Source organism: Lagopus muta, chromosome 1 (assembly GCF_023343835.1).
Source record: "Lagopus muta isolate bLagMut1 chromosome 1, bLagMut1 primary, whole genome shotgun sequence".
Classification (NCBI taxonomy): Eukaryota; Metazoa; Chordata; class Aves; order Galliformes; family Phasianidae; genus Lagopus; species Lagopus muta.
In genome coordinates, this window is record NC_064433.1 from 166,081,290 (window position 1) to 166,105,272 (window position 23,983).

Here is a 23,983-nt window from a genome sequence, read left to right on the forward strand (position 1 = left end):
GCTAAGGATTCTTGGCTAGCAAATGATAAATTCAGAGATAAATTCTGGCAAAAACTATTATAAGAGTCAAAACTGATTCATGAAGAAGATATTTTTTTTATTGACGTTGTCTATATTTTACAGAAATTTTTCAGTCATTTTTTTATAGGAACTACAGAAATAAAATAAATCATGATTCCTTGGATCTGTAATAAAGATGATGTCCATATGCACTCTATGTATTTCTATGCATAGCATCTCTATGAAGAATCATGACAGATCCTCAGTAAAAACAGCTCCTCAGAACAAAACGGATCCCTCTCCCAGCATGAAGGGACATTTGCATAGATCTCAGAATTTCCACATGAAATTGAATGTTGATAATTCATTAAAAACACTATTTCAATAAAACCAGTTCACTGTTCTGTTAGCAGAAGAATTTTCTCTTTCAGTTTCATCTGTCCTAGAAATTACTTTATCCTCCAGACAGCATGAGCTGCCAAATCTGACTGAATGCTTTGATATGAACACAGTGGTAATAAAGCCCATTGAGAATCAACTTTTCAAACACGGTCTAACACTTCCAGGAATCTTGATTCACTCTATGAATGGCAGAGAACTTCCCTCTCCCCTCATACTGATCACAAATTAAGAGACTATATAGCCATACAGGAACAATTTGGGATTTGTACCTTCGCACTTCTGCAGCGAATGGCAGATCCAGACTCACTAAAAAATATATTCTTACCTGAAGACGTGCTGCGACTGGGCTCCCCTCTTTTCAACTGATCAATTCTGGACTTTCGTTCCCCAGTGATTTCTAAGCTTTTCTTCTCTCTGTCCCTGTCCCTAGAGGTACTGTGCAGGATCCTCTTCCGTCCAGTCTGGTCATCACCACTGCGATGAGCTGACTCATTGGAAGGGGATCGAAGTCTGCTTGAGGCATGGCTCCGATTGCTACCAAGACTGCTGCTGCGCTTCTGATCCACAGGTTTACGATGTGATCCATCATCTATAGTAACATGTGGGGCTTCCACCTTTTCTACTCTCATCCTGTGACTTTTTCTATGGGATTCCTCAGTGCTTCTTTCTGGAACGACAATGTCACCACGTTCTGGGACATCTTCATCGGACCAGTCACTAAATGTTGTCTCTTCTCTTTTCTGGGGGACTTCTGCCACAGCTTTCTCAGGTGGTGCTTCAACCAATTCCTCTTTTGTGACAGGAGGAGTTCTTGGGCCTTTCTTCTTTTTATGATGTGGAACAATTTCTTCATCAGAAACCTCAGAATCACCCTTGGATCTCTTCCGCTTTTTCTCCACATTTTTCTTTTTCTGACCTTTCTTGGGAGAAAAGACCTGGCTTTCTTCAGTCGTTGACTCATTAGTGTACCTTTCCACCCCACTGTCATCTTCTTTCTTTTTCTTTGTGGCCTTTTTCTGTATTTTAGACTTCTTCTTGCTGTCATCGTGCATTCTATCAGAAGCATCTCTTTCTTCAGAGGGACGGCGTCCAAGACTCTCCTGAACTCTGGACCGGGAGCCCTCTGAAGAATCTGGTTGCTCTCTCTGCTTATCTGATGAAGAAATTCTCTCTTTGAACTCTGGTTCTTCATAACGCCGGGAACTTTCCTTTCTGTCTGATTTTCGTTCTTCTTCTTTCCAGCGGCTCTGTCTGTCTTCTGCAATGTGAGAGGGACTCAGTGACCGGGATTCCTGTGGTCGCACAACCTGGCTCAGAAGTCTGTGCTTTTCATCTACAAAAATGGCAAAAAGAATGTACTTGTATCATTTAGAAAGGAGAACAGGTGAATATGTGGCATCTTCTGCATGCTAATAGGTATCAATCAAAACAAATAATCCATCATTTCATTTACGTATTTTGTTTTCCTGTGTTTTTTTTTTTTAATGTGCTGCAGCAGCAACAGACTACTTTTGCTTTGGTAAGCATGCATCCTAACAGACATGGAAGGGGAAGAGGAGACTTACAAAAATCTTCTTTGTGGCTTTTTTTTCTGTTTAAGACTGCATGTTATTTTCCATAGGCAAAGGCTACTTACTTTTATCATCTCCACTGTTGTAAGCATCACTGTCAGGAGAGTGCTCACGGCGACGTTTGGGTGACTGACGAGGGCTTGGACTGCTTTCATTTCTGTGACGCTTCCTGCAGAGCAAATATTTGTAGTCAAATTCCTTGAGGGTTCTTTAAAGAAAACATTAAATAATTGAGTTTATCATCGATCGATCCAATCTCTGAAGCATAAGCACCGCAAACATAACACACCTCATACAAGATAACATGAGCAAGGATGCCAAAAAGTTTTGTAGCTTTCTAAGTTATTTTAAAACCTGAAGTATTCTTTCCTGTCATAAACATGTAAAGTAAACAATAAACTAAAACTCTAATACTTCAAACAACTTTTTTTTAACAAGAAGGTATGAAAGAATATTAAAATCACTGTTTTTCCTGTGGCAATGATCCTTGCAATGGGCTGACCTCAGCTGGCAGCTAAGCTCTAACATAAATGTTTGCTTTTCCCCCCAAAGGGATGGAGGAAAGCTAGATTAACTACAGAGCTCCACAATTCTGTCACACAAAACCTAGTATTATTTCCAAGCAAAGCTGCAACTCAAGACAACACTGCATTACTCATTATTGATGTCACGAGAATTTTATTGTACTAGCTGAAAAAAAAAAAAAGAGAATGAGTGGCATTTACTTAAAAAATAGAAACATCACACATTTACTTGGGTACTGTTCATGCCTTCCCTGTGTAGCCTTCTGGTGCTGAAAAGTCAACAGTGCAAAGGGTAATGTATGTTCAATAGAAATTTAATGAATAAAGTCATGAACTCTGACCTACACAGCAGCTATCTGACTCATGAAAATTCTAAAGGTACCACAGTCTGCACTAAGTGTGTAATGCCTGCACTATAAAACCAAGGCCACACAGGCACACTTAGAAGAGGAAATGGTATGTTCTGATTCAGTTGTCAAATCCTGAGTTGTTCCATGATTTTGCACTAGGAAAGCACCATACTAAGTACACCAACACAGCATACACACTGATTTTGTAGCTACTGGCACATGACGCATAGATACAGGGAAGGCATGGCTCTAGACTGCACCTCTGCATAAACATGGCATCCTCTCCGTCCCTATGATACTGCCCTGCTCGCTAACTGACTGACATCAACACTAAAGGACGTTTTTCTTTTGATTAAAAGAACATTCAGATCTACTTACTTGGACTTCCTTTCTTCATGGACATCTCTCGAGCTTCTTTCTTCTCGAATATCTTCTCTCTTATCCCTGCGGTCTTCTCTCCCTTTGTCTTTGTCATCCCAGTCTCTCTGGCGCTCTCTTTCTTTATCCCTGTCTCGACCTCGCTCCCTTTCTCGTTCCCGCTCACGATCTCTTTCACGCTCTCTCTCCCTCTCTCGTTCCTCCCTCTCTCGCTCTCTCTCCTTCTCTCTCTCTCTTTCTCGTTCCCTTTCTCTGTCATGGTCCCGGTCTCGATCACGCTCACGATCCCTATCTTTGTCCCTCTCTCGCTCCCTCTCTCGTTCCCGAGCACGATCTCGTTCCAACTCCCTTTCCTTCTCTCTCTCTCGTTCCCGGTCTCTTTCTCTCTCCCTCTCTCGGTCCCTCTCTCTTTCTCGCTCTCTCTCCCGGGCCCTTTCATCTCTCCTATCATCACTTCGGTCTACCCTTCGTTCATCTCGTCTTTCGTCCCGCTCGAGGTCATCACTTCGTCCTTGATGCCGTACTGGTGAGCTTGCTCTCTGATCTGTGAAAAGAGGGAAGTTTCGGTTACCAAGTGTTACATGAATGACATATACGTTACTTTCACTACACTAATAACATACTGAGAGTTTTTGTTTTGACAATATTGATGATATTGGTTTGCATTAAAAGAGAAGTGACTCCCTGCAGAAACCTGGGTATTCTCTTGGGGTGAGAGGGATACAAAAAGCAGAACTACTTTTGATTTTATTTTTTTTTTAATCAGTATTTCAGGAGGGAGCTTTCCTTACGTTAGAAAGAAGTCACTAGGAAAATTTTGTTTTCTATCAGATGGTTCTGAAAGGGTTCAATAGGTAATTATATAAACTCAGTCTAGCCACTATTACCACATGATGGAATCATTCAAAATCTTGTACAGGATCCTGGAAAGCTCAGAATGACATATGCATGAAAACGAAGTATTAGAACTTCTTTAAGAAAATGTTACCTCTAAAAACCAAGCATCACAGGCTTACAAGAATTCACTGCATTTATTTTGCTTCAATTTTTACTATATATCTCCTATATATCGCCTATCTCCTCCCAGAAGAGATCCCTGCAGAGAAATGCAAAACCAAATCCAACTGAAAAGGAGAGATGATGACGAAATACAGAATGCATACCTGCTCTAAGTTTTCATGTGTCTTCAAAGAAGCTGAGTTTTTCAATGTTCAGACAGTGGATCAGGGTTATCAAGAAAACTACACTCATATGTAAAATAACTGATCCAGAAGGACAGTGAAGCTTGATTATCTAGGGGTATTTGCTCAGTGGAGATCTACAGCTGAAGTTTAGCTGCACTTTATTACTTCTTAATATGTTTTATTTGAACATTTCGGTAAATTTTGATGACTTTGTAACAGTTTTTGTGCTGATATTAGAGGTATTTCAACAGTGAAAGATCAATAAAACTTATTCCACTATACATACCCAAAGCATTACACAACAAACACAAACTGTGGAAAAAGAGAGAAGGCCATCACTTTGAGTATACTTCCCTGTAAACTGAAACAATGCCCACCAGGGACAAGCAGGCAGCATCTGAACAGGACGTAGTCAATAAAACATGCACATTTCCATTGGTTTAATCAATTCTAATCTCAGAGTGAATTAATAATGATTTAATGCTCCCCTGTTAGCAGGTAAAATTAAAAGTAAACTTGAATGACATTTCTGCCATAGACGTTAATACTTGTTTTTACAGATCTTAAAACATCAGTTCATGCAATTGGTTCCACGATAGGTTTCATATCCTTCAAACGGTGTCTGTAACTATATAAGATGACATATTGGGCATACTTAGTACTAAGTTTTAGACAAAAGTTCTGCAATATTTACTAGGTCAGGTTTTGTGACAAAACATAGACACAAAACATTTACACTATTCAAGATACCTGCAAGTGTATTAGACATTTGAACATGGAACATCAGCACTTCTTGAACAACCTTATTATATGAAGCACTACTGCAACAGTGGTTGGGTATACCAACCTAGGTACTTCAGTTGAATTAAAGAGAGATCAAATACACAGGCTTGCATTTTAAAATCACACTGAAATGTTTCTTTATACATCACCGAACAAAGCACCAACAAGAAACTACCCTGATACCCCCCAAATGACAAATTTTAAGACACTGGTCTAATCATGGAAACTATGCATTGACTGAATTGGATTTGAAATTAGAAAAAATGATCTAAACAAGGATGAAAATGACAAATTTTATCTCCATTTAAGCTCTTTACCTATTTTTTTCCCCAAAGGAAAAAAATAGCCCATTCAAAGCATCTTCCCTTCAAGAAACATATTTTGTTGTAGAAACTTGTCTTTACTTCTAAGTTGCTGTTTCTTTTTGTTTGTTTTTAATGAAAAACTCAGTATGATAGGGAAAGTACAAACTAAGTTATTCACTGGGTGTTTGGAAATGGATGATGTGAAAGCTAGTCTGCAAGAGCCAACCTCCCAGGGCACATTCAGACTGCAGAATTTTTCAGCTAACATGAGAAAGGAAACCTAGAGAACAGGTCTGCTGAAATTCTGCCTTGAAGACACAAGAGAATCTAGGGCAATAACTTTAACAACAACAAGCAATAACAGACATATTTCAGCAGGCCAAAAAAGCATTCCACGAAGTAGCACACAAAACATCCCTTTGAAAAACTGAAGGTGAACACCTAGAAAACACCTGTCCTTTACAAAACTCTCTTATTGAGAGAGAAAAAAAATCACTGTAGTTTTATATTTGTTCTTCATAGCTCCTCCTTTCATTTCCATAACATTTTAATTTGCTTGACTTCTCTTTCCTTAAATAGTGAGCAATACAAATGTTCTCCAGAGTGGAACTTGTTACTGAGTTACTCAGAGACAACAGAGTATGCTTTCAGGTGAAAAAGTGTGACATCTTTCATTCTCTGTCTAAAAGAACAATCCTGCATCTTCTTTCCATGATAACTGGTATCTGTACCATCTCTACAGGTTACCCCTATTGATGAATTTAACTTGAAGTATAGGATTAATATCAGCGCGTAGTTATTTATGAATTAATAGTGGGAGGAGGTGGAAATAAAGGATATCCACCTTCATACATACACTGTGTGTGTGTAATACATATCTATGTGTGTGTAACATATGCATTAAAATACCTCTTTCTCTGTTGTCCCGCCTGTCCCGTTCACCATGCCTTCTTTCAAAGGAGGAATCCCTTGCTTGGTCTCGACTGTCGTAGCGATCCCGATCAGGGTAGCTACTTCTTGATTCCCAACTGTCATGGTAGTTTCCACTACTGCTGTGACCATCAACCTGGGATCCTCTAGTCCCCCGACTTCCTAATAGTGATGTAACAATATAAAAGATGAGTTCTCACACATATGGAAATCCATTCATGTTGTACTCTAACTGTAGTATCAACGTTTCATCAAACTGTTCAACATAGTGCATCAAACTTTCACAAATACTGTCAAAGTTTAAAATTTCCCCCTTTTTTTCCTCTTTATCAAAGAAGAAATGGGGATGGGGAAGAAATATGGTCTACACAGCTGCTTTTGAGAAAATAAAATTGCTGTCCAGTACTTGGAGACGTGCTGTTCCCTACTAATCTACTACACATCCTCTTGTTGCTTGTGGCCCATGAGAAAACCCAGGGTTGGGCAACAACAATCTAGAATCATCTGGATTGTTGCATGGACTCAAGTTTGTTTTAAACCAATATGGCAGGATACCAGTGTCACGTCTCTTTTTTAACAAATGGAGAAAGCAAAAGGGCTATAATTTTAATCAATCCTTCTAATTTAATAACAAAACAACTGAGCATAACTTAAAAGGATGAACTATTTGGCAGTTTCCATATGTCTTGTCAAACAAGGTAATACAGATGTCAAGATTCAATCTCCAATGATAAAGATGCTTACTGATGTTTTAAATCATGAAATACCTTTGTCAGATAATTCTGGACCTCTGCCTCGACTTCTGCCAGTTCGATCGCTTCTGCTCTCATTTCTGGAATCACTTCTGGAGTCATTCCTTGTTTCAGCACGAGAGCTCTCCTCTCTGCCATGGGACCTTCCATAGCTGCGTGAGTCCTCCTGATACTGGTCATCCTTTTTATGGGCATCCCGACTTTCTCTGTCTCTGTAGTCGTGAGAATCTCGCGTGGAACGTGAGTCTCTTTGATCACGACTATCTTTGTTATCTCTGCTATAATCTCTTGTGTCTCTAGAGTCTCGAGTATCTCTGGATTCCCTCGTCTCCCTCCGATCTCTGTTATCTCTTGTGTCCCTCCGATCTCTTCCATCACGAGATTCTCTATCGTCTCTATGATCCCTGGAGGTACTCTGCTCCTGGTCATAATCACGATCATCTCTTGTTTCTCTTTCTTTTTCCCTTTTCCCTCTAGTTTCTGTAAAATATTTTAAAAAGTGTTATATACCCAATTTAATCAACGCAAGCAAAAATTGAGAAGAAACATTAAATCAATATCATAAAAGTAAACTTCGACATATTCACAGTAAATTAGAATTAATATGGGAGAAGGATAACGTGATGCTGTGTATCCATCTAAATACTCAATAAGCTCTAAAGATTTTTTTGTGATTTTGAATTTGTACTTTACAAATACTTAGCAATTCAGAAGAGCGTACATATAGTACAAATAAATTTCTAAGACATTAGAAAGAAAGCACACTTCAACAATTTAAAGACAGTTATCATTTTTCTTCCAAACAGAGTTCTTTTCTATTCTACACACACGTACTTCAGGAAATCAGTGCTATAACTGGACCACCTGCTTTTAAGACCTCAATGCTCTGCTAAAATCTTTTTTTTTTTTTTTTTTTGTTTATAATGCTATTGTTCAGGAAAGTGAGTTTATAGTAGGTCTAAAAAAAGCTGACAAATGCAATCTCTGTAATTGATCCCTTGAGAGAAATGGCATGTTTGTCCATTACAAATTGCTCAACCAACTTTACAGACTTCCAGAAGAAACAATTCCTTTTTTTTTTTTGCATGTACCTCACTCGGTGCTACGAGAGATGGTTTAGTAGCTTGTGGCACTGATAGGAATGGGAGGGTGGTTGGACTGGATGATCTTGCAGGTCGTTTCCAACCTTGTGTGATTCTGTGATTCTGTGATTAATGAAAAAGACTTCTGATAAATCTATCAGTGATAACTGGATTAGCATTTAGGTACCTCACAGAAATGAGCAATAGGTACAAATATCCTCCTGCCACTCAGCTGATCCAGTAGCACAGAATCACAGAATGGCTTGGGTTGTAAGGGACCTCAAAGATCATCTAGTTCCAACCTCCCTGCTGTATACAGGCTTGCCAACCACTAGATCAGACTGCCCAGGAACCCACCAAGCCTGGGCTTGAATGCCTTCAGGGATGGGGCATAGACAAATCTAGAGATAACCCCATGACAGATGGGGCATTCACAGCTTCTCTGGGCAGTTTGTTCCAGCACCCTCTGAGTGAAGAATTTCTGCCTAACATGTAACCTAAACCTCCCCTTTTTCAGTTTAAATTCATTCCACCTTGTCCTATCACTATCTACTTGCACGAAAAAGTCAATCCCCCTCCTGCTTACAAGCTCCTTTCAAGTACATGCAGATAGCAGTGAGGTCTCCCCACAGCCTTCTCTTCCCCAGACTAAACAATCTCAACTCCCTCAACCTCTCACCACAGATGGGGTGCTCCAGCTAATGCTTCTTAAAAATGTAAGATCACTTACCTACTGTCATCATTACTGCTTCACACAAGAAACACCTAAACAGATGCCTACAGGATCTCTTGCATCAGCTGAGCCTACCCAAGTAGTGCCAACAGAACAAAGCCACTGCACAGTCCCCAAAACAAGCACCATCAGCAGAGAAAGAATAATACAGCTTTCTGAATATTTTCTTCACCACCTTGGCCACTGGGATAAAGACAATGCCACAAACTGAAAACCAAGGTACAAAATGCAATCTGCAAACAAATAAAAACTGTCCTCAAGTGCTATTTTCATTCATACCATCCCGCCTTTCGTGGCGCCTGTCATGAGACTGTGAAGTTCGGTCTCGATCGTGCCTTCCCTTTTCTCTTCCAGGGGATCGGTGCCTTGAAGGGCTTCGCTTCCTCTGAGGAGAAGAGGAAGAACGTGGGGGGTAGGGGGAAGATGATCGCCTTGCAGGCGGAGAAGCTGTCCTTTGATAGGAGGGAGAAGGAGTTCTTTTGCGGTGTGGGGAAGGAGAATGTCTTTGAACAGAGGAACCTGACTGTGATGAAGAAGAGTGATGTCTAGAGGATATGGGAGAATGACGTTGGCCAGATGGAGAAGCAGATCTGCAAGAAAGGGTTACAAAAGTTAAATTACTAGACCTTACTTAAACTCGAGGGATTACATTAAATTGTGCATTCTCTATCCTCTGTCTGCTGGAAACAAGTTCTATTTCTTATTAAAAAGCACTGATCTTCAAACAGTTTAGACTTGTATTCTAGAAACTCATACATGTATCTACTTAAAAGTTGAACAAACATGAATGTTACAAGCAGCAAAATCTTTTACTTTATAAATAAGAAAAAATATACAGTAAGTTTCTCTCACCTTGGAAATCCCATAGCTTAACTAAATTCCATTTACAGAGCAGTGAACGGATTTCCTCAAAATGTGTTACCACATGCACATCCAACACAGACACATAAAGGCTTCAAGCCTTTGAGCTCAGCAGCAGCTGTTTTACCTTATCAGCATCTAAGCAACTTGCAAGTGTCTTTTCACAGGAAATACACGTTGCTCTTAATTCCCAGCTCCCTTCTACTTCATAAGATTTCAGAGACTCCAAACAGAAGAGCAGGAGTCAGAATAACAGTGCATTTTCAAAAAAAATCACTTAAGTAATTTACTTTATGCTTTTAAATGTCTTTATAGTGTCAGTAACTTTAAACAAATCTCCAGATCTTACAGATGAATTTCTCAGTTTCAGGTGACTCACAAAGGAAGGACTACTTTACCAAAGGCAAGATCTTCCCTACAATATTCCACAATAGCCCAGCAGGTTGTAGTTGGTAGAGATTCGTATGTAATACAACTTTTGCTGAATATCTTGAAAATGTCACAAGAAATTATTCTCAGTGGGATAGCTGATGTCAACTGGACTCTAAATAGAATAAGCTCCAGAGTGCTTCAGGTTAGCAGGCTTTCAGCACGTCAAGTTGCTCTCGAGAAGCTAAATTAACAGCCATCAATGCTGCTCAGCAATAGATCTCATGGCTACGGCCATTTTCTAATAGACTAAGACTGTGCAGGTAAAAAGATTCTTCTCATGTCAAGAACAGAGGAACGATTCAGCTTCCAAGGAGCAAAGCTCTGGGAACAGAATGCTAAGTGTAGTCACTGGTGATCTGAGACAGGAACCCAAGTCTGTATGGAAGTCTTTTTTGGGTAAAAAACATGGTGGGAATCTGCTATTAATATCAGCATTTCATCCTCCTAGTTAATGTCAATGACTCAAAAAACCTGAAAAACTGAAAGAAAGGAAGGGATGAGACAGAAAAATAAATAAAATCAGCCTTTGAAGATATTTAACGGAAAAAGGCTGAAGAATAGGTTGCATCTGTTTTTTGATTTAATGTGTACTGCGTCTACAAGTCTGTACGCTTGCAGAAAGATACTGCCAGGCCTGGAAACTATCCCACTAAGATGCATCTATGATGGTCAATGCCAGAGACTATTTGCAGTACTCAAGAGCAGGCTAAGAATTTGCATCTCTTTATCTGAATACATAAAACTGCATAGGATCCAGCTGATGTATTTTTGTAGATTAGGGATGCCTGGAACATCTCCAGACTGTCTGACACCCTGGATCTTTAAGTGTAGCCTCTTTTGTCTGAAAAAAATAAAAATCCTCAAGGTCTCCTGCGCATGCTACAGGTAAATATTCTTCATGGATGGCAGGAAATAGTAAACTCAAATTTCTCAGTCTCCGTAAGTGTATATCTGCACTGGCTGTAGCTTGCTATCACAAGAGGGAAGGCCTGACTACTGAGGGCAGAGGACTGATTCCTGAGGGAACATGTAGTTCTGTATGCCACTAAGATGATAATTTGTTCACATGGTTGCATACAATCGAAACAGATGGCTGGAAACCAGTAGTAAAGCTCCCAGAGTGCTCAGAAAGTAAAACACAGTCAGAGCCAGAACTGAGAGAATCTGATTTCATGACTTACCATCTTTACATTTACTTTTCACTGGAGACAAACAGAATGTTTCAAACATGTTTCCTTCTCTCTAACAGAAGGCCTACTGTTTCCCTGTTTAACTCCATTCCACAATACTTCAAATGTCTGCATAAATCCCCATATGAATAGTGAGAAATAAAACACTGTAACAGGCTAGAAGTGGGGAAAGGGGTGCTTCAGAGGTGTTTATCAGTATCCTTACTACTGGCAGCTGCATGGGGAAATAGGATGCTCTACTCCTTTTCCAATAAACAGGCCAATTTGGAGAAAGTCTCCATCAGTGATGCCTAGATTAATAAGCTGAGTAACCACAGCAGCAAGAGCTTGCTTACAACTCTTAGGATAGTTCAACAGATATCACATATATTCATGCTGATGAAACAAGAAAAACAAAGCCCATCTGGTATCCTTCCCATACCCTTCCAAATAGAAGCATGGAAAATAAGGATACCTTCTATTCCATTACAAAGATTAGGGATACAGTATTTAGCACTACCATTCTGAATTACAACTTAGAAATTAAAAGACTTAAATAAGAAGCTTTCTCCCTTTCCTTTTTTAAAAAAGTTGTAACTTTTCCCAGGGTGGAAAAGATTTTTTCCTAAGTTGCCTAGAATCAGCAGAAATTGTGTCTTATCTGAAGGGTCTCTGAAATGGTCCTTAAATTGTACTGTTTAGTTAGCTGCCTTTGCTTTTCAAGAAAGATAGAGCCAAGATTATTAAGTGCACCATCATATCCATTTCAGAATGCTGAAATTCTGCTCCTTCCCCAGTTCCAAGATACATTCCTCACATTTTTTGCTTTCCAATGAAGGAGAAGAAGAGGAAAAAAGGTTCCTAAATGATCACAGACTGAGCACATCTCATATCAGACTTGTGAAGTTCCATGTAAAGCCAAAATATCAGAGAGGAACTGATGAATGGAAGCCTGCACAACGACTTGTGCTTCTGACATGACAAGTACTTTCCATGCAGTACTTGCACAAACAAAAACATAAAAAAGCCTCTGAGCTCCATTTTTTGAGGCAACCACATACCCACAAATAGACACCCATGAACAAGCAGTCAAAGCAATGGAGGAAATTTCTCAACGAGAACTAATATGGGAGTAATCTATGCAGCTGAACACAACACTCACCTGCGAGAGGGTGAGAAGTTATGCTTGTGAGTAGTTGATTTCACCGGGGCTCGTGAGACTTGTCGTCGCCTCGCAGCAGGTGGTGAATACTCCCTGGAAGGAGAGGAATTACTGCCAGAATGATCTGCAGGACTGGGAGAACGCTTCTGTCTATGGGAACCTTCAGAAGGATCTCTGGGAAACATAAAGAGCAGCTTGTTCAACAGGCGTAACAACGCTTTAGTGCATTTCTATGAGAGAACTTTTACTCACAAGATCAAAAATTACCCTTAAAGAAGGGTTAGTTCCATCTGTAATTCCATATATGAAATTACCTTAAAGCTAGCAGAATTACGGAGTGCAAGATGTTCACTAACCAATGAATTCTAAAATTCAGAATTATAAGACAGTAAAATGAAAACAGGCTTGTAATTTTACCTAACATTTCAGACAGTGGTGAAACAAAACTTCTATCAGTGGAGACTTATCTTGTTGCCTGATACAAAATTTTCTGTAATGTTAGTATTTTATTTAAGAAGACTCAGATACTTTGAAACACTAATCACATTTTCTAACAAATGAAAGATCTGTCTGAACCTTCATCTATTTCACTTACTGCACTCCATGAAGATTTCACATTAATTTTTATAGTAAGAAAGGTCAATGAAAATCCAGTACTGAAATCAAAGGCTGCAGTCAACACAGCAATACCTGATTATAGTAAATCCATGAGCCTCTTGACCCTTTCAGTACTACCTTAGTTTTCTATGGTTTACAACCTTCCAGTAATGAAGCTGGCAAACACGGGCAAAATAATATATTTCAAAATATATATATATATATATTTATCAATTAAAAATACACAATTTAGTGGTCTTCCACTCCTAAGTCTTTGCTGTGCTAGTTACCACAGCAAGCACGTACAAATATGTACTACTCTATTTTTATCAAGGCAACATAAGGCTTAAAAATGCAAATGTTATATTTATCAACTATTAAAGTTGACACATGACAACCATGCTTCAAAAGACTAAGGGAATAGTCCTATCAGTCCACCATTTGAGATATATATATACATATATATATGTATGTGTAAGTGAAGAAATTGCAGAATTCCAACAGACTTCTTCAGAAATGCTTTCTAACAACCCAAGTCTAAGGGTGCCACTAACAAGTTAGAAAGATACTAGTCCTCTAAGATTTCAGAAAAGCAGGCAAGCAGACAAGCAAATGATTTGATAAAGATTTTGGCAAATGAATTATTTCATTCATGAATGTCCAACCTCCTGAATAACAATAAAATTTTCCAAAGAGCATTTGAGAAACTTCTTGTTATGTATCTTAAACCTGCCAATATGTTACAGTTTATCTATCAATTGAGGTAGCACATTTAAAATACTTAACCAGGACCAAAATACTTTATAAAAGATAACTTTAAAAGCAAGGTTACATTAAGTTTAAAATCTAATAACGTAACATAACTTACCTCTGCTTCTCTTTTTTCTCTTTGTGCCTTTCAAAGTCACGCCCTCTCTCTTTCACCTCCCTTGTCTTTTCATCTAAACGTTCTTTGCCTTTATGCTTTTCTTTGTGTTTTTTTCCTAAGGAAGTTTCCTCTTGTACTGGAGGAGGAGGACTTGGGGTACGAGGACCTTTCTTTTTACTCTGATTACTTTTAGAACTCCTAGAGATAAATTAAAAAGAAAATAGAGTGCCAACTACTTCAAATAGTGACTTTCCAGATGTTGTCAGGAAAAGTTAAAATGGAAAGGGCTTTGCAGCTTTTAAGATAGGATTCACCACTCCATTAGCAAGCAGTGCTCAATAACTTGACTGAAGGGTACAAATTCACACTGAGCTCGGCAATTTATAACCTTTTACTTCTGAAACAAGTAAGCAAAAATAGAAACTGCTCCCATTCAGACAGAATTGTTTTCTGCAGTTGCAATGTCCTCACATGAACTGCACATATCACAAGATCAGAACTCTGCAATATCTGGTCTGCTTAGACTCCCCACTCTTCAGTGCAATACATCACACACATACAGAAAATAACTTAAAGAACTCATATAGTAGATTTAAAGTTAACTACCTGACTCAGCACAAAGCATCTACCTGTTCTGAAATACGTATCTCACAGTTCAAAAACTTTTACATCCTTTTTTCATATAAATGATCCCTGACATAAACGTACAAAGCAGCTGCTGCCACATATTACAAGTCAATAACACTATCTCTGTTCTACTCCCTAACAAGAAGTACCATTTTGAGAAGTTCAGAAAGGAAAGAAAATTAAAAATTGCACTGATTATGAGAAGCTCAGTAACAAAAATTAATAGAGTTATCTGCTTCCACATTCTCCCAAGATGCATCTACTGACCTTTGCTGATCCAAAAGTGGGGAAGATACAGTAGATGCCTTCTTCTCTTTCTTACTAGCCGAAGAGGAAGACTTTGGACTAGACCTTCGTTTTGGAGACTTGCTAGACTTTCTTGGTGATGGCGATGGTGATAATTTAGACCTAACCACCTCTGGAGAAATCTTGAGGAAAAGAGTACATTAAATAATAAAATGTTGACGCTCAAAAGCTTTGCTATATGCTGATATAGATCAAATATGTAAATAACAGTCTAGATGTGAGACCTTAATCATTTACACATCTACTTCAAATAAACTAACCAGAGATTTCAAAAAAGATGACATAAAATACGAGGGAAGAGAAGATGATGCACTGCAATACATTAGAAAAATGTATTAGTAGAAGATTATAATCAGTACAATCCCAGTTAGCAGCCAAGTTTTTCCAATGGACTATCAGATTAAAAAAAAAAAAAAAAAAAAAAGCAGAAAAAAAACCTTCCCAAAAATAAGGGTTCTCAGCAACCTAGTAACAGCTTTGCATCTGTCACTCTACTTTCCTCTTACATGAAAAGGAACTTTGTGTAAGTTATGCCTTGTGTTTTCGTCTACATATTATCGCTGTTAAAGGTGTCAAGTCATTCAATTGCAGTTTCTCACTGACTGAGAAGAAAACTTGGCTATAGTGCTATATGATTGCGCAGATACCTGCAAGCGACATCCAATTAACATGTCAAGTTATACACATGCCACTTATTTACTACTGTGTAACACAGCAGAGTATTTGTCCAGAAGCTCAGGTCTTCCAGAAAACAAATCCAAAGTCTTTTTTTTAGTTTTGCATTTACAGAATACAAACCTCCTTTTTAATGACAATCTCCTCTCGTTTCTCCATGTTTTCCTGTTCCAACTTCATGAGTTCTCTCTGAATCTTTTGGCGCTTCATTTCCAAAGACAGCTCATGATCATAATCATAGTTAACATCTCCATTATCAGAGTCTTTATTTAAAATAAAAAGGCAAATAGATTAACAAACTGATTACATAGGAAATAAATAATATCACTTAGCATACCAGATGCCAAACATAAATATGTCAGTGTCTTTCAAGCATTACCTAAATGCATCAATAAACCAAATCTCTCCTCAAATTATCCATATGAACGTGAAATAAATGCAGTTATTACCACACACCTTAACCATTTATTTCTATTTCAGTAACAAAAATATCTAAAATGAGGTTTTAAATAGTAATGTTCTATATTAGAGCTTTCTGTTTAATAAGATATCCCACAAAACAATTGATACCCTTGTTTAATTACATCTACACACTCACTTTAAAATAAAAGGATGTTCTGCACGACCTTTCACATCATCACTACCTGCCTTTCACATTAAGAAAAAAAACTCTCAATTTTCATTAAGTTCTTAGCAGTTCATATCACACCTTTTGTGCCACAAAACTGATATCTTGTTGAAAAAGTAAGCAGTTTTACTCGCTCTGATTACTTTCCTCATTTTGTTTATTGTTACTTAAGCCTGATGTTCAAAAAGCACTGATAAAATAACCTTCAGAAAAGAAGATATCCCATTAAGCATCCATTAGCTTTCACTCCTCTTCTGACACAGAAGCTACATAGAAGTTTTTGCAATAATTATTTTCAGTCTGCTAATTTCCTTCTTGTATCTTGAATGCATGAGAAGAGCTTACAGAAAGCTGCAATTCTTAACAGCACACACCCCTTCCCAGTCCATCAATTCATTTATATAACACTCAGTGTTAAAAGACAGTAATTATACTTTATCCATCAGACACTACACCTACGATTAACATCATTTTTAAAAATTCAAAACTCTCAAGCTGTAAACTTCAACATGTATGAATCAAGATATTCATGCTACATATATATACATACATAGAAATAGAAGTTTTTATGTTGCACTTTTTTACTTGGATTCTTATTTCCATACCTACATGTCATACAACAGTGCTTCTTAAATCACTCTGAAAATTCCAGTTTAGAAAGGAGTGGAAATATATTATGGCTAGTTTGGTTAGAGAGGGAAGGCTTCACTGAGCACAACATTTCTTTGGACCCCACGTGAGTTATAAAGGTAACAACAGAACAAACCATCATTAAGACCTCTCAGAACTACATTTAAGGAGAGTCTCTATCACCTTATTCTTTTAATCACCTGACAACTTCTGTCAATACACATCTTCACATATTCTACTCCAATAGCATCTCAAAAACAATATTTGCAACACCTAGAGCCCAAACAATAGAAAAGCCACCTACTTAATGAAATTTACACAGGAGCACCATCTCAAAAATAACTTATAGTGTACTTCACTGCTAATAGATTCATTGTATCTGAATTTGAGTAATTTCCAGGGTGTTTTACTTTTTTCAGAAACACAAATGACCACTTGGACTATTAAATGTTTATTTTCTACAGTTACTGAACCTTGATTTTCCACATTACAATACAGTACCAGACAACTGATCATTAATCAAATAACAGTTACATTTATATAGTTAGCTAAAATAATTTTCAAGGTATCAGAAAAGGTAAACCCCATTGTCTGAAGATTTCTAATTTGAGAGATACGTGGTTATGTGTAAATTTTAGGCATCTTAATTTAAATGACAATCATATGTCTCTTCCCTTGTTGAATAATATATTCCTCCTCCCTCCCAAATGTTTAATTCAATGTATTTTGTTTAGAAAGGCTCTGTGACTGTCTGCATTTTGTTTCTAGCATATGGAGATTCCAGCTAAACATAAACATTAAGCAAAAGCGCTAAGCATCCAGAACCATTTGTGTATTTTGGAAAGGTTTGGGGTTGACACAACATGTATCTAATACAACTACTGATATCGAATATCCTTCTCTATAGAAGAGCTACACATTCTCCAGAAAAAGGACTGCTTCTTTGTTTGCCATCACAACCTTTTGGTAGAAAGAATCCCCAGAGGTGAATCGGAATCCCTCCAGCCCCTCTCCATTGTCTTGCAATGTTGTAACTACCGCTGAAACACCAATGCTTGGAAATGACATAAACAACACACTATTAGACACTGCCATAATTTCAGCATCTAACAGAAGGGAAATGGAAAACAGAGAAGTGAGAAAGCAATACAGATTTTCCCTAGACTGTCTGCATAGTAAATAGATTAATATTATCAACACCAAATACAAGGAAATCACCTTCAACCACAGTCCCTACAATTGTAACACAGAACTCCTAACACTCTCCAAGTATTTACAAAACATGACTAGTTCATAAAATGCTACCTTGAGCTGCTGTTATTTTAATTGAGCCCTTTACAATCAGCTAGTTGACAAACATCATGCAAAAACAAAACATCCCTGCTGATTTCAAAGGAGTCCTGCTTTCTTCTCACTGACCAGTTTCAAGATCATCTTGGATTCTCCCATTAATCCAAAGACAAAAGGCTCTGCCACAGAATAGACAGTAGCAAAGTTCCATGTTGTCTGAGGAGTCAAAACAGCATGTTTTTTAAAATAAGTTGGTTTTACTATTACAGCACTCCAACTCTGACTGCTCCTTTGCTCTCCTCCAGCAATGAATCTCAGTGGCTACTGCACAGAAGTACCCTGCTTAGAGACTGACTCTTCATAACCATTTCTGCCTTAGGTACAGCCGTGCAGATCTTGCAATTCTTTGAACGGCAGTGAGACAATTAGTTTAATTTCCCTTACCTTCTCTATTTGCTTCCCAATCTCCATTTTCCTCTTCGCTTTCTGGTGTTCTCTCCTTTGTAATTTTGATATCTTCCTTTTCTCTGTGTCTTCCTCGTGAAGACTCTTTCTATAAGGGAAAAACACTGCATTAGAGTAAACAATTTTATTTTTAAAAGAAGCCTGAAGAAGCAGGTACATTTTACACGGTATTTAGGCTGTTCCTTTTTTTATAGCACAAAAAGCATTTTCCCCTTTAGCCTGTTGGCCATATACCTTTTCAAATAAGCAGAGAATCCACAGGCAAAATATTCTAAGGCAATTTCGTATAATCAGTATGCAAATAGCAGATCGGGAAAAGAGAGAAAAAGGGATTTGTCAAATAAGCTTTACAGGCAGGGCAAGAATCAAGCATGTGCCAGAAAATCAAGTTTAAAATAGGAATCAAAAGAACAGATCAGGCTCTTAAAACCATAAGTTTAACAACATTAAGAGTTCTCAGCTGTAAATAAGAATGTCATATGAAAGGAAGATGACCTTTGGAGAAGCTGAACCACTTAGCTTGGGAGGATTAACAACGTGGGGAGGGAAAAGAGAGAGGCTGGCAGAAGGAAGGGGGAAAAAACAAAACAAAACAAAACAAAAGCAACACACTGGAATGAGGTTTTCTTGAAAGCTTTATCTTTGCTCATTGGTCCAGTGTTACAGGCCAAGCCTATCGCAATAGCACTCACTTCACATCTGGCTAAACAGCACGTGGTATATAGGACCATGATGGTCCTATGGGTACCTAAGGCTGTCAGAGACTATTCTTGAAGGAAACAGTTTCAAAAGACAACTGGACCTGTGCTGCTTTCCTCACCCCCCTGCATTCCAGTAGTAAAGAATCATTGCCTCTACTGTATCCACACTGTAAATAATCTATCTGGACTCAAGCCAAGTACAAGACAAATTCTTTTAACTGTATGCAACAAAATAATTATAATAATAATAAAAAGAATATTCAAGCATAGAAGGCTAATTTATTATACAGGAAACCAGAAAGAGCAATTAATGAAAGCCTGCCCCACTCCCCTTTTCTTCTCACCTCCCACAGTGTTTTCTTTTGTCTTTTGGGGATTCTTCAGCGCTGGTACGTTGGATCCCTTATGTGAAGGAAAAGGAGATGCCTGAGAATTTCACTAGCTATTCCCTATTGGGACTTAAGCCATTACTTCATTTAAACCCTTAACAGCACCTTAGAGACACAGTGAGGAAATAATACAGTATCACGGAGAGTCACTCCTCAGTCAATACAATTAAGCTATTCCTTTATTTCTTTAACAATATCAAACTCTAGCCTAATTACATAAGCAATGACAGACTAAGTACTGTGTTTATTTTCCCTAGTAAACTGAAATGCACAGTTATCCTCAAACCTTTCTTCTTGATACATTATGTCATTTTCAAAGCCTTAAAGGTTTTGAAAAACTGAGCATTTACTAAATAATACAGAGGAACTTCTCATTAAAGAACTACCTTGTGTCAAGTGTAATTTAAAGCAGCTTCTACAGTGAGGACAAGAGAGATTTTCATCGCTTTACGACAGGTTCTCTAAAAGGATGCACACAGTCCTAACCTACCAGGTCACACTGATTTCCAACATCAGCACAACATGGGCCAACAGCATTCCAGTCTAAGTGCAAAAACCATACTAAGCTCCAAAGCAACTTACTTGAAAAAACAACAACAAAAAAATGACTCATGAGATTTGAAGTTTGCAGCTTTATCAACAAGTCTCTCCTTCAGCAATTCTTTTTTTGCTTAAAGCACTTTCGTTTTTCTAGCTCTGCTTGAAGGCTGAATGTGTTCTACTAAAATGCTTATGTTTGCTATATAATCCAACTAATTCTTATAATTACAATAATAGACATTAATTCTTAAAAACACCAGGTTCAATTAATTCAACACTATTCGGTACCAGCAAACCAGCATGTCAGGATACCCCTCATAGATACTAACTTTAAAAAACATCTCAAGGCCAACTCACAAAGCAACATGCCACCAAAGAACCTGCAGTTTCATCAAAATGTTTCAAGAACAACTTAAAAGTCCAAGTTAGCAACCATACAGAACCGGTACGTATCTCACCTACATCTCCAAACTTTAAAACCCAACCCAACATACTGAAACAGCTTTTATTTTCTCCTTTCAGTGGACAGATTGAGTAGCGGCAACAGTGGGAAAATCATACTTCTAAAAAAGAACCAAGAACAAAATCATCTATGTAAGGAACTTTATTAAATACTGAATGTAGGGGAAGGAAACAGACAAGTTTTATGTAAGCATGCTATTTCACAAGTCAGCACAACTGCATCTGAGCCCGTCCATATGCTCAACAACTTGAGTTTAATTGTCAGGACAAAATACTCTGGTAGCACTGCATCTTGAAAAAAAAAATATCTGAGCTTAAAAACTGAGTATATTTTCCCAGGGCACACAGTTGAAGCATTTAAGTTATGATGGTTTAAAACACATTCACGTTTTCTCATGGAATAGTCTTCAATATATTCCTTTTACAGTAGTTGTTTTACTTACAATGAATTTCATTCCCTCACACTATGGGTGATACTAGCTAATAAGCAAATAATTCATTCATATCCTTATAGGCATTCCTGTACTTTACATCATTTTTTCTCTTTCCCTTACAAAGCAAGAATAAAGTAAATCGATCTCCTAAAGGACAAAAGCACGTCTTTCATTTGAAGCTGAAGATACTACATCCACTTCTGACACATCTGCAAACTACTTTTCTGCAGACTCTGAAAAAAACCTCCATTTACTGGAAGAGAAACATTAAACATTTAGATTATTTAATTAAAAAAGAAAAAAAATGGGCTTAAGTTGAATCAGGGGAGGTTAAGGTTGGATATGTGGAAAAATTTCTTCTCCAAGAGTGGTGAGTCAGTGGCACAGGCTGCCCAGGGAGGCGGTGGAGTCACCATCCTTGGAGATGTTGAAGAAACGTTTACATGTTGTACTGAGAGACAAGGTTTAATGGGAAATACTGGTGGTAGGTGGATGATTGGACTGGATGATCTTGGAGATCTTTTCCAAACTTGGTGATTCTACGATTCTCTAAGCGTAGACAATAATTTAGAAGACCTTGACTATGCTGTTTTCAGGTATATGCTCAAAGTTAAACTATTCACGTGTTAAACAGGTGATTACATTTAACGCTGAACTTCAGAATAAATGCTACTCAAGAAAAAACAAAAAAACACATTACAACTGAATGCTATGAGATTTTATTAAATTTAACATCTACTGAAGTTCCACACTTCCTAAGACATAATTGGCACTTGACAGCACAAGACTTGAGGTCTACTTCAAGTTCCCACTACAGCCAAAGGACTATGGCCAAGCACTAAAGGACTCATTCAATCCGCAAAACATGCCTCTAGTCATTAAGTGGTATTTTGCCAATGCTGACAGAGAGAACATTTAAAAGGCTCTCACCATCTACAGTTCTTACAAGGCAGGAGCTTCAGTTTAAGCCTTGTCACTACACATACAGCAGCATTACAAACTAGCTCAGAAGCGCCTATTGCTTTAATTCTAGAACAAGCTATCATGTATATACCTATATAATCTTTTGGTTAAGTACAGTACTATTTTACTCTACGCATAATATATCTTCATATTGAAAACTACTGCTATACAACACAAACACACACAAAAATGAAGCTTCCCTGAAATGAACAGATAGATTCCATTTCGGAGATGGAGGACAATGCTGACTTCCATTTCCAGTGTAAGTATTCAAAAGCCAGTGACAAAAAGCATAGATATAAAACACACGATACACATTCTGTACAAAAACCTTTCCTAAATGAAAATTAAGTTCTTCCCACTGTTCCCCAAATGACACAGATCTCCCAGAAGTTGCTTTATGTAACACTTCAAATACTCTAGTGAAACTACCTTCTTGTAATTTAAAGAAAAGCTCAACATTCAATATCAGAATTTCCAACTAAATACGGTAATAGTGAGAATCTTTCCTAATTCTTTGTACCATATTTGACACACTGACATGCAGAACTGAAATAATTCTCAATACAAACTTAAGAATCAAGAAAACTCTTGAGATCACTGTAGTTATCCAAGTAATATAGTATACTGTCTCTGAAAGTAATAGTACAAGACATGAAGAAATAATAAAGGATATATTTTATAAGCTGCCCATATAGGAATTTTCTTTCTAAGTGCATACAGATTTTACTGGTTATCTTATGTCTCGAAACAACATGAAAACTCTTTTCTTGGGGAAGATTTTATACTAGTTACACTGTCTCAACTTTCTGTGGAACCTATTCAGGTTATCTCCTGTATCTCCTGGAAACCAGGTAGAACTATTATATATAATATAAATAGCATTTCCCCTTCAAATTTGCCATTGTTTCTACTAGGACAAAGTATGAGCAAGACGCACCTAGTTTACATTCTCTCAATCATACATTATATGCATTCACAACATCTCCTTTCTTCTATTCTCCAGTCTCCTTCTCACTCCTTGCCCACTTCCAAAAGACCTTTGACTGTATTGTCTCGCATACAGGTGATCATAATGAAACAGCATTTCAAATAAAACTGGACCATTAATTCCTACAGCACAATATTAATCATTTTCTATTCCATTTTTTATATACCTGAGTTCTTGTATCTGCAACTGTGACTGCACTTTGAATAGATGATTTCATTGAGCTGTCCACAATAACTTATTTTCCTACTGGATGATTTCAGTGATTTTCAAAAGATTTATTCACCACTTCTTTGTATTAAATGCTTCCCTTGCTGTGCACTGCATGGCACTCGCCAATACCACATTTCATCCGCCATTGTACTGCCAAAAATCTTTTCCCCTGTCCCTATGGCGTTCCTCAGACTTCATTAATTTCAGTTAATGATTTCAGTGTTTTCATATCTTCTGCAAAGTTTGACATTTGGGATGCCCAACATTTTTTTCCACATTCTTAAAAGTACTTGCTCTTTAGGTGAAGCATCATTGTACCCTCTGTAACTCCATCATTTGAAACTGATTTGAATTTTTCCCCTTAGCTGGCTTTTATATTTGGCAATATTGGATTTGTTATTATCGATCTAGTCTTCAAAAGCTTTGTTTCAAAAGAAGCTATTTAAGATTTCACTTACACCAGTTCTCTTTTAGCCACTATTCTCTGTTCAAGTTTCAATGCTAGTGGATCAGTGAAACACAAATTTTGACTGCAGGCACAATGCTCTTTCTTCTTTATTTAAAAAGAAAAATAAACCACATAATTATG

The 23,983-nt window shown here is 37.7% G+C and overlaps 1 protein-coding gene across 6 annotated transcripts in view; it reads right to left on the reverse strand.

Annotated features, from left to right (window-relative positions):
• Positions 1-23,983, reverse strand: part of ZC3H13 (zinc finger CCCH-type containing 13) — a 44,960-nt gene that overhangs the window by 7,287 nt on the left and 13,690 nt on the right. For 3 of the 6 annotated variants that reach the window (XM_048957226.1, XM_048957237.1, XM_048957248.1), the window contains 11 exons: positions 18,684-18,792; positions 15,815-15,954; positions 14,978-15,138; positions 14,084-14,281; positions 12,619-12,792; positions 9,274-9,584; positions 7,195-7,659; positions 6,407-6,589; positions 3,226-3,769; positions 2,039-2,181; positions 728-1,735 (listed from right to left, as the gene is read on the reverse strand). In XM_048957226.1, coding sequence (XP_048813183.1) covers positions 728-1,735; positions 2,039-2,181; positions 3,226-3,769; positions 6,407-6,589; positions 7,195-7,659; positions 9,274-9,584; positions 12,619-12,792; positions 14,084-14,281; positions 14,978-15,138; positions 15,815-15,954; positions 18,684-18,792 — 3,436 coding nt within the window. Of the gene's footprint in view, positions 1-727; positions 1,736-2,038; positions 2,182-3,225; positions 3,770-6,406; positions 6,590-7,194; positions 7,660-9,273; positions 9,585-12,618; positions 12,793-14,083; positions 14,282-14,977; positions 15,139-15,814; positions 15,955-18,683; positions 18,793-19,749; positions 19,852-23,983 lie in introns of those variants that run through there. The other 3 variants (XM_048957259.1, XM_048957269.1, XM_048957278.1) reach the window with 2 other exon arrangements.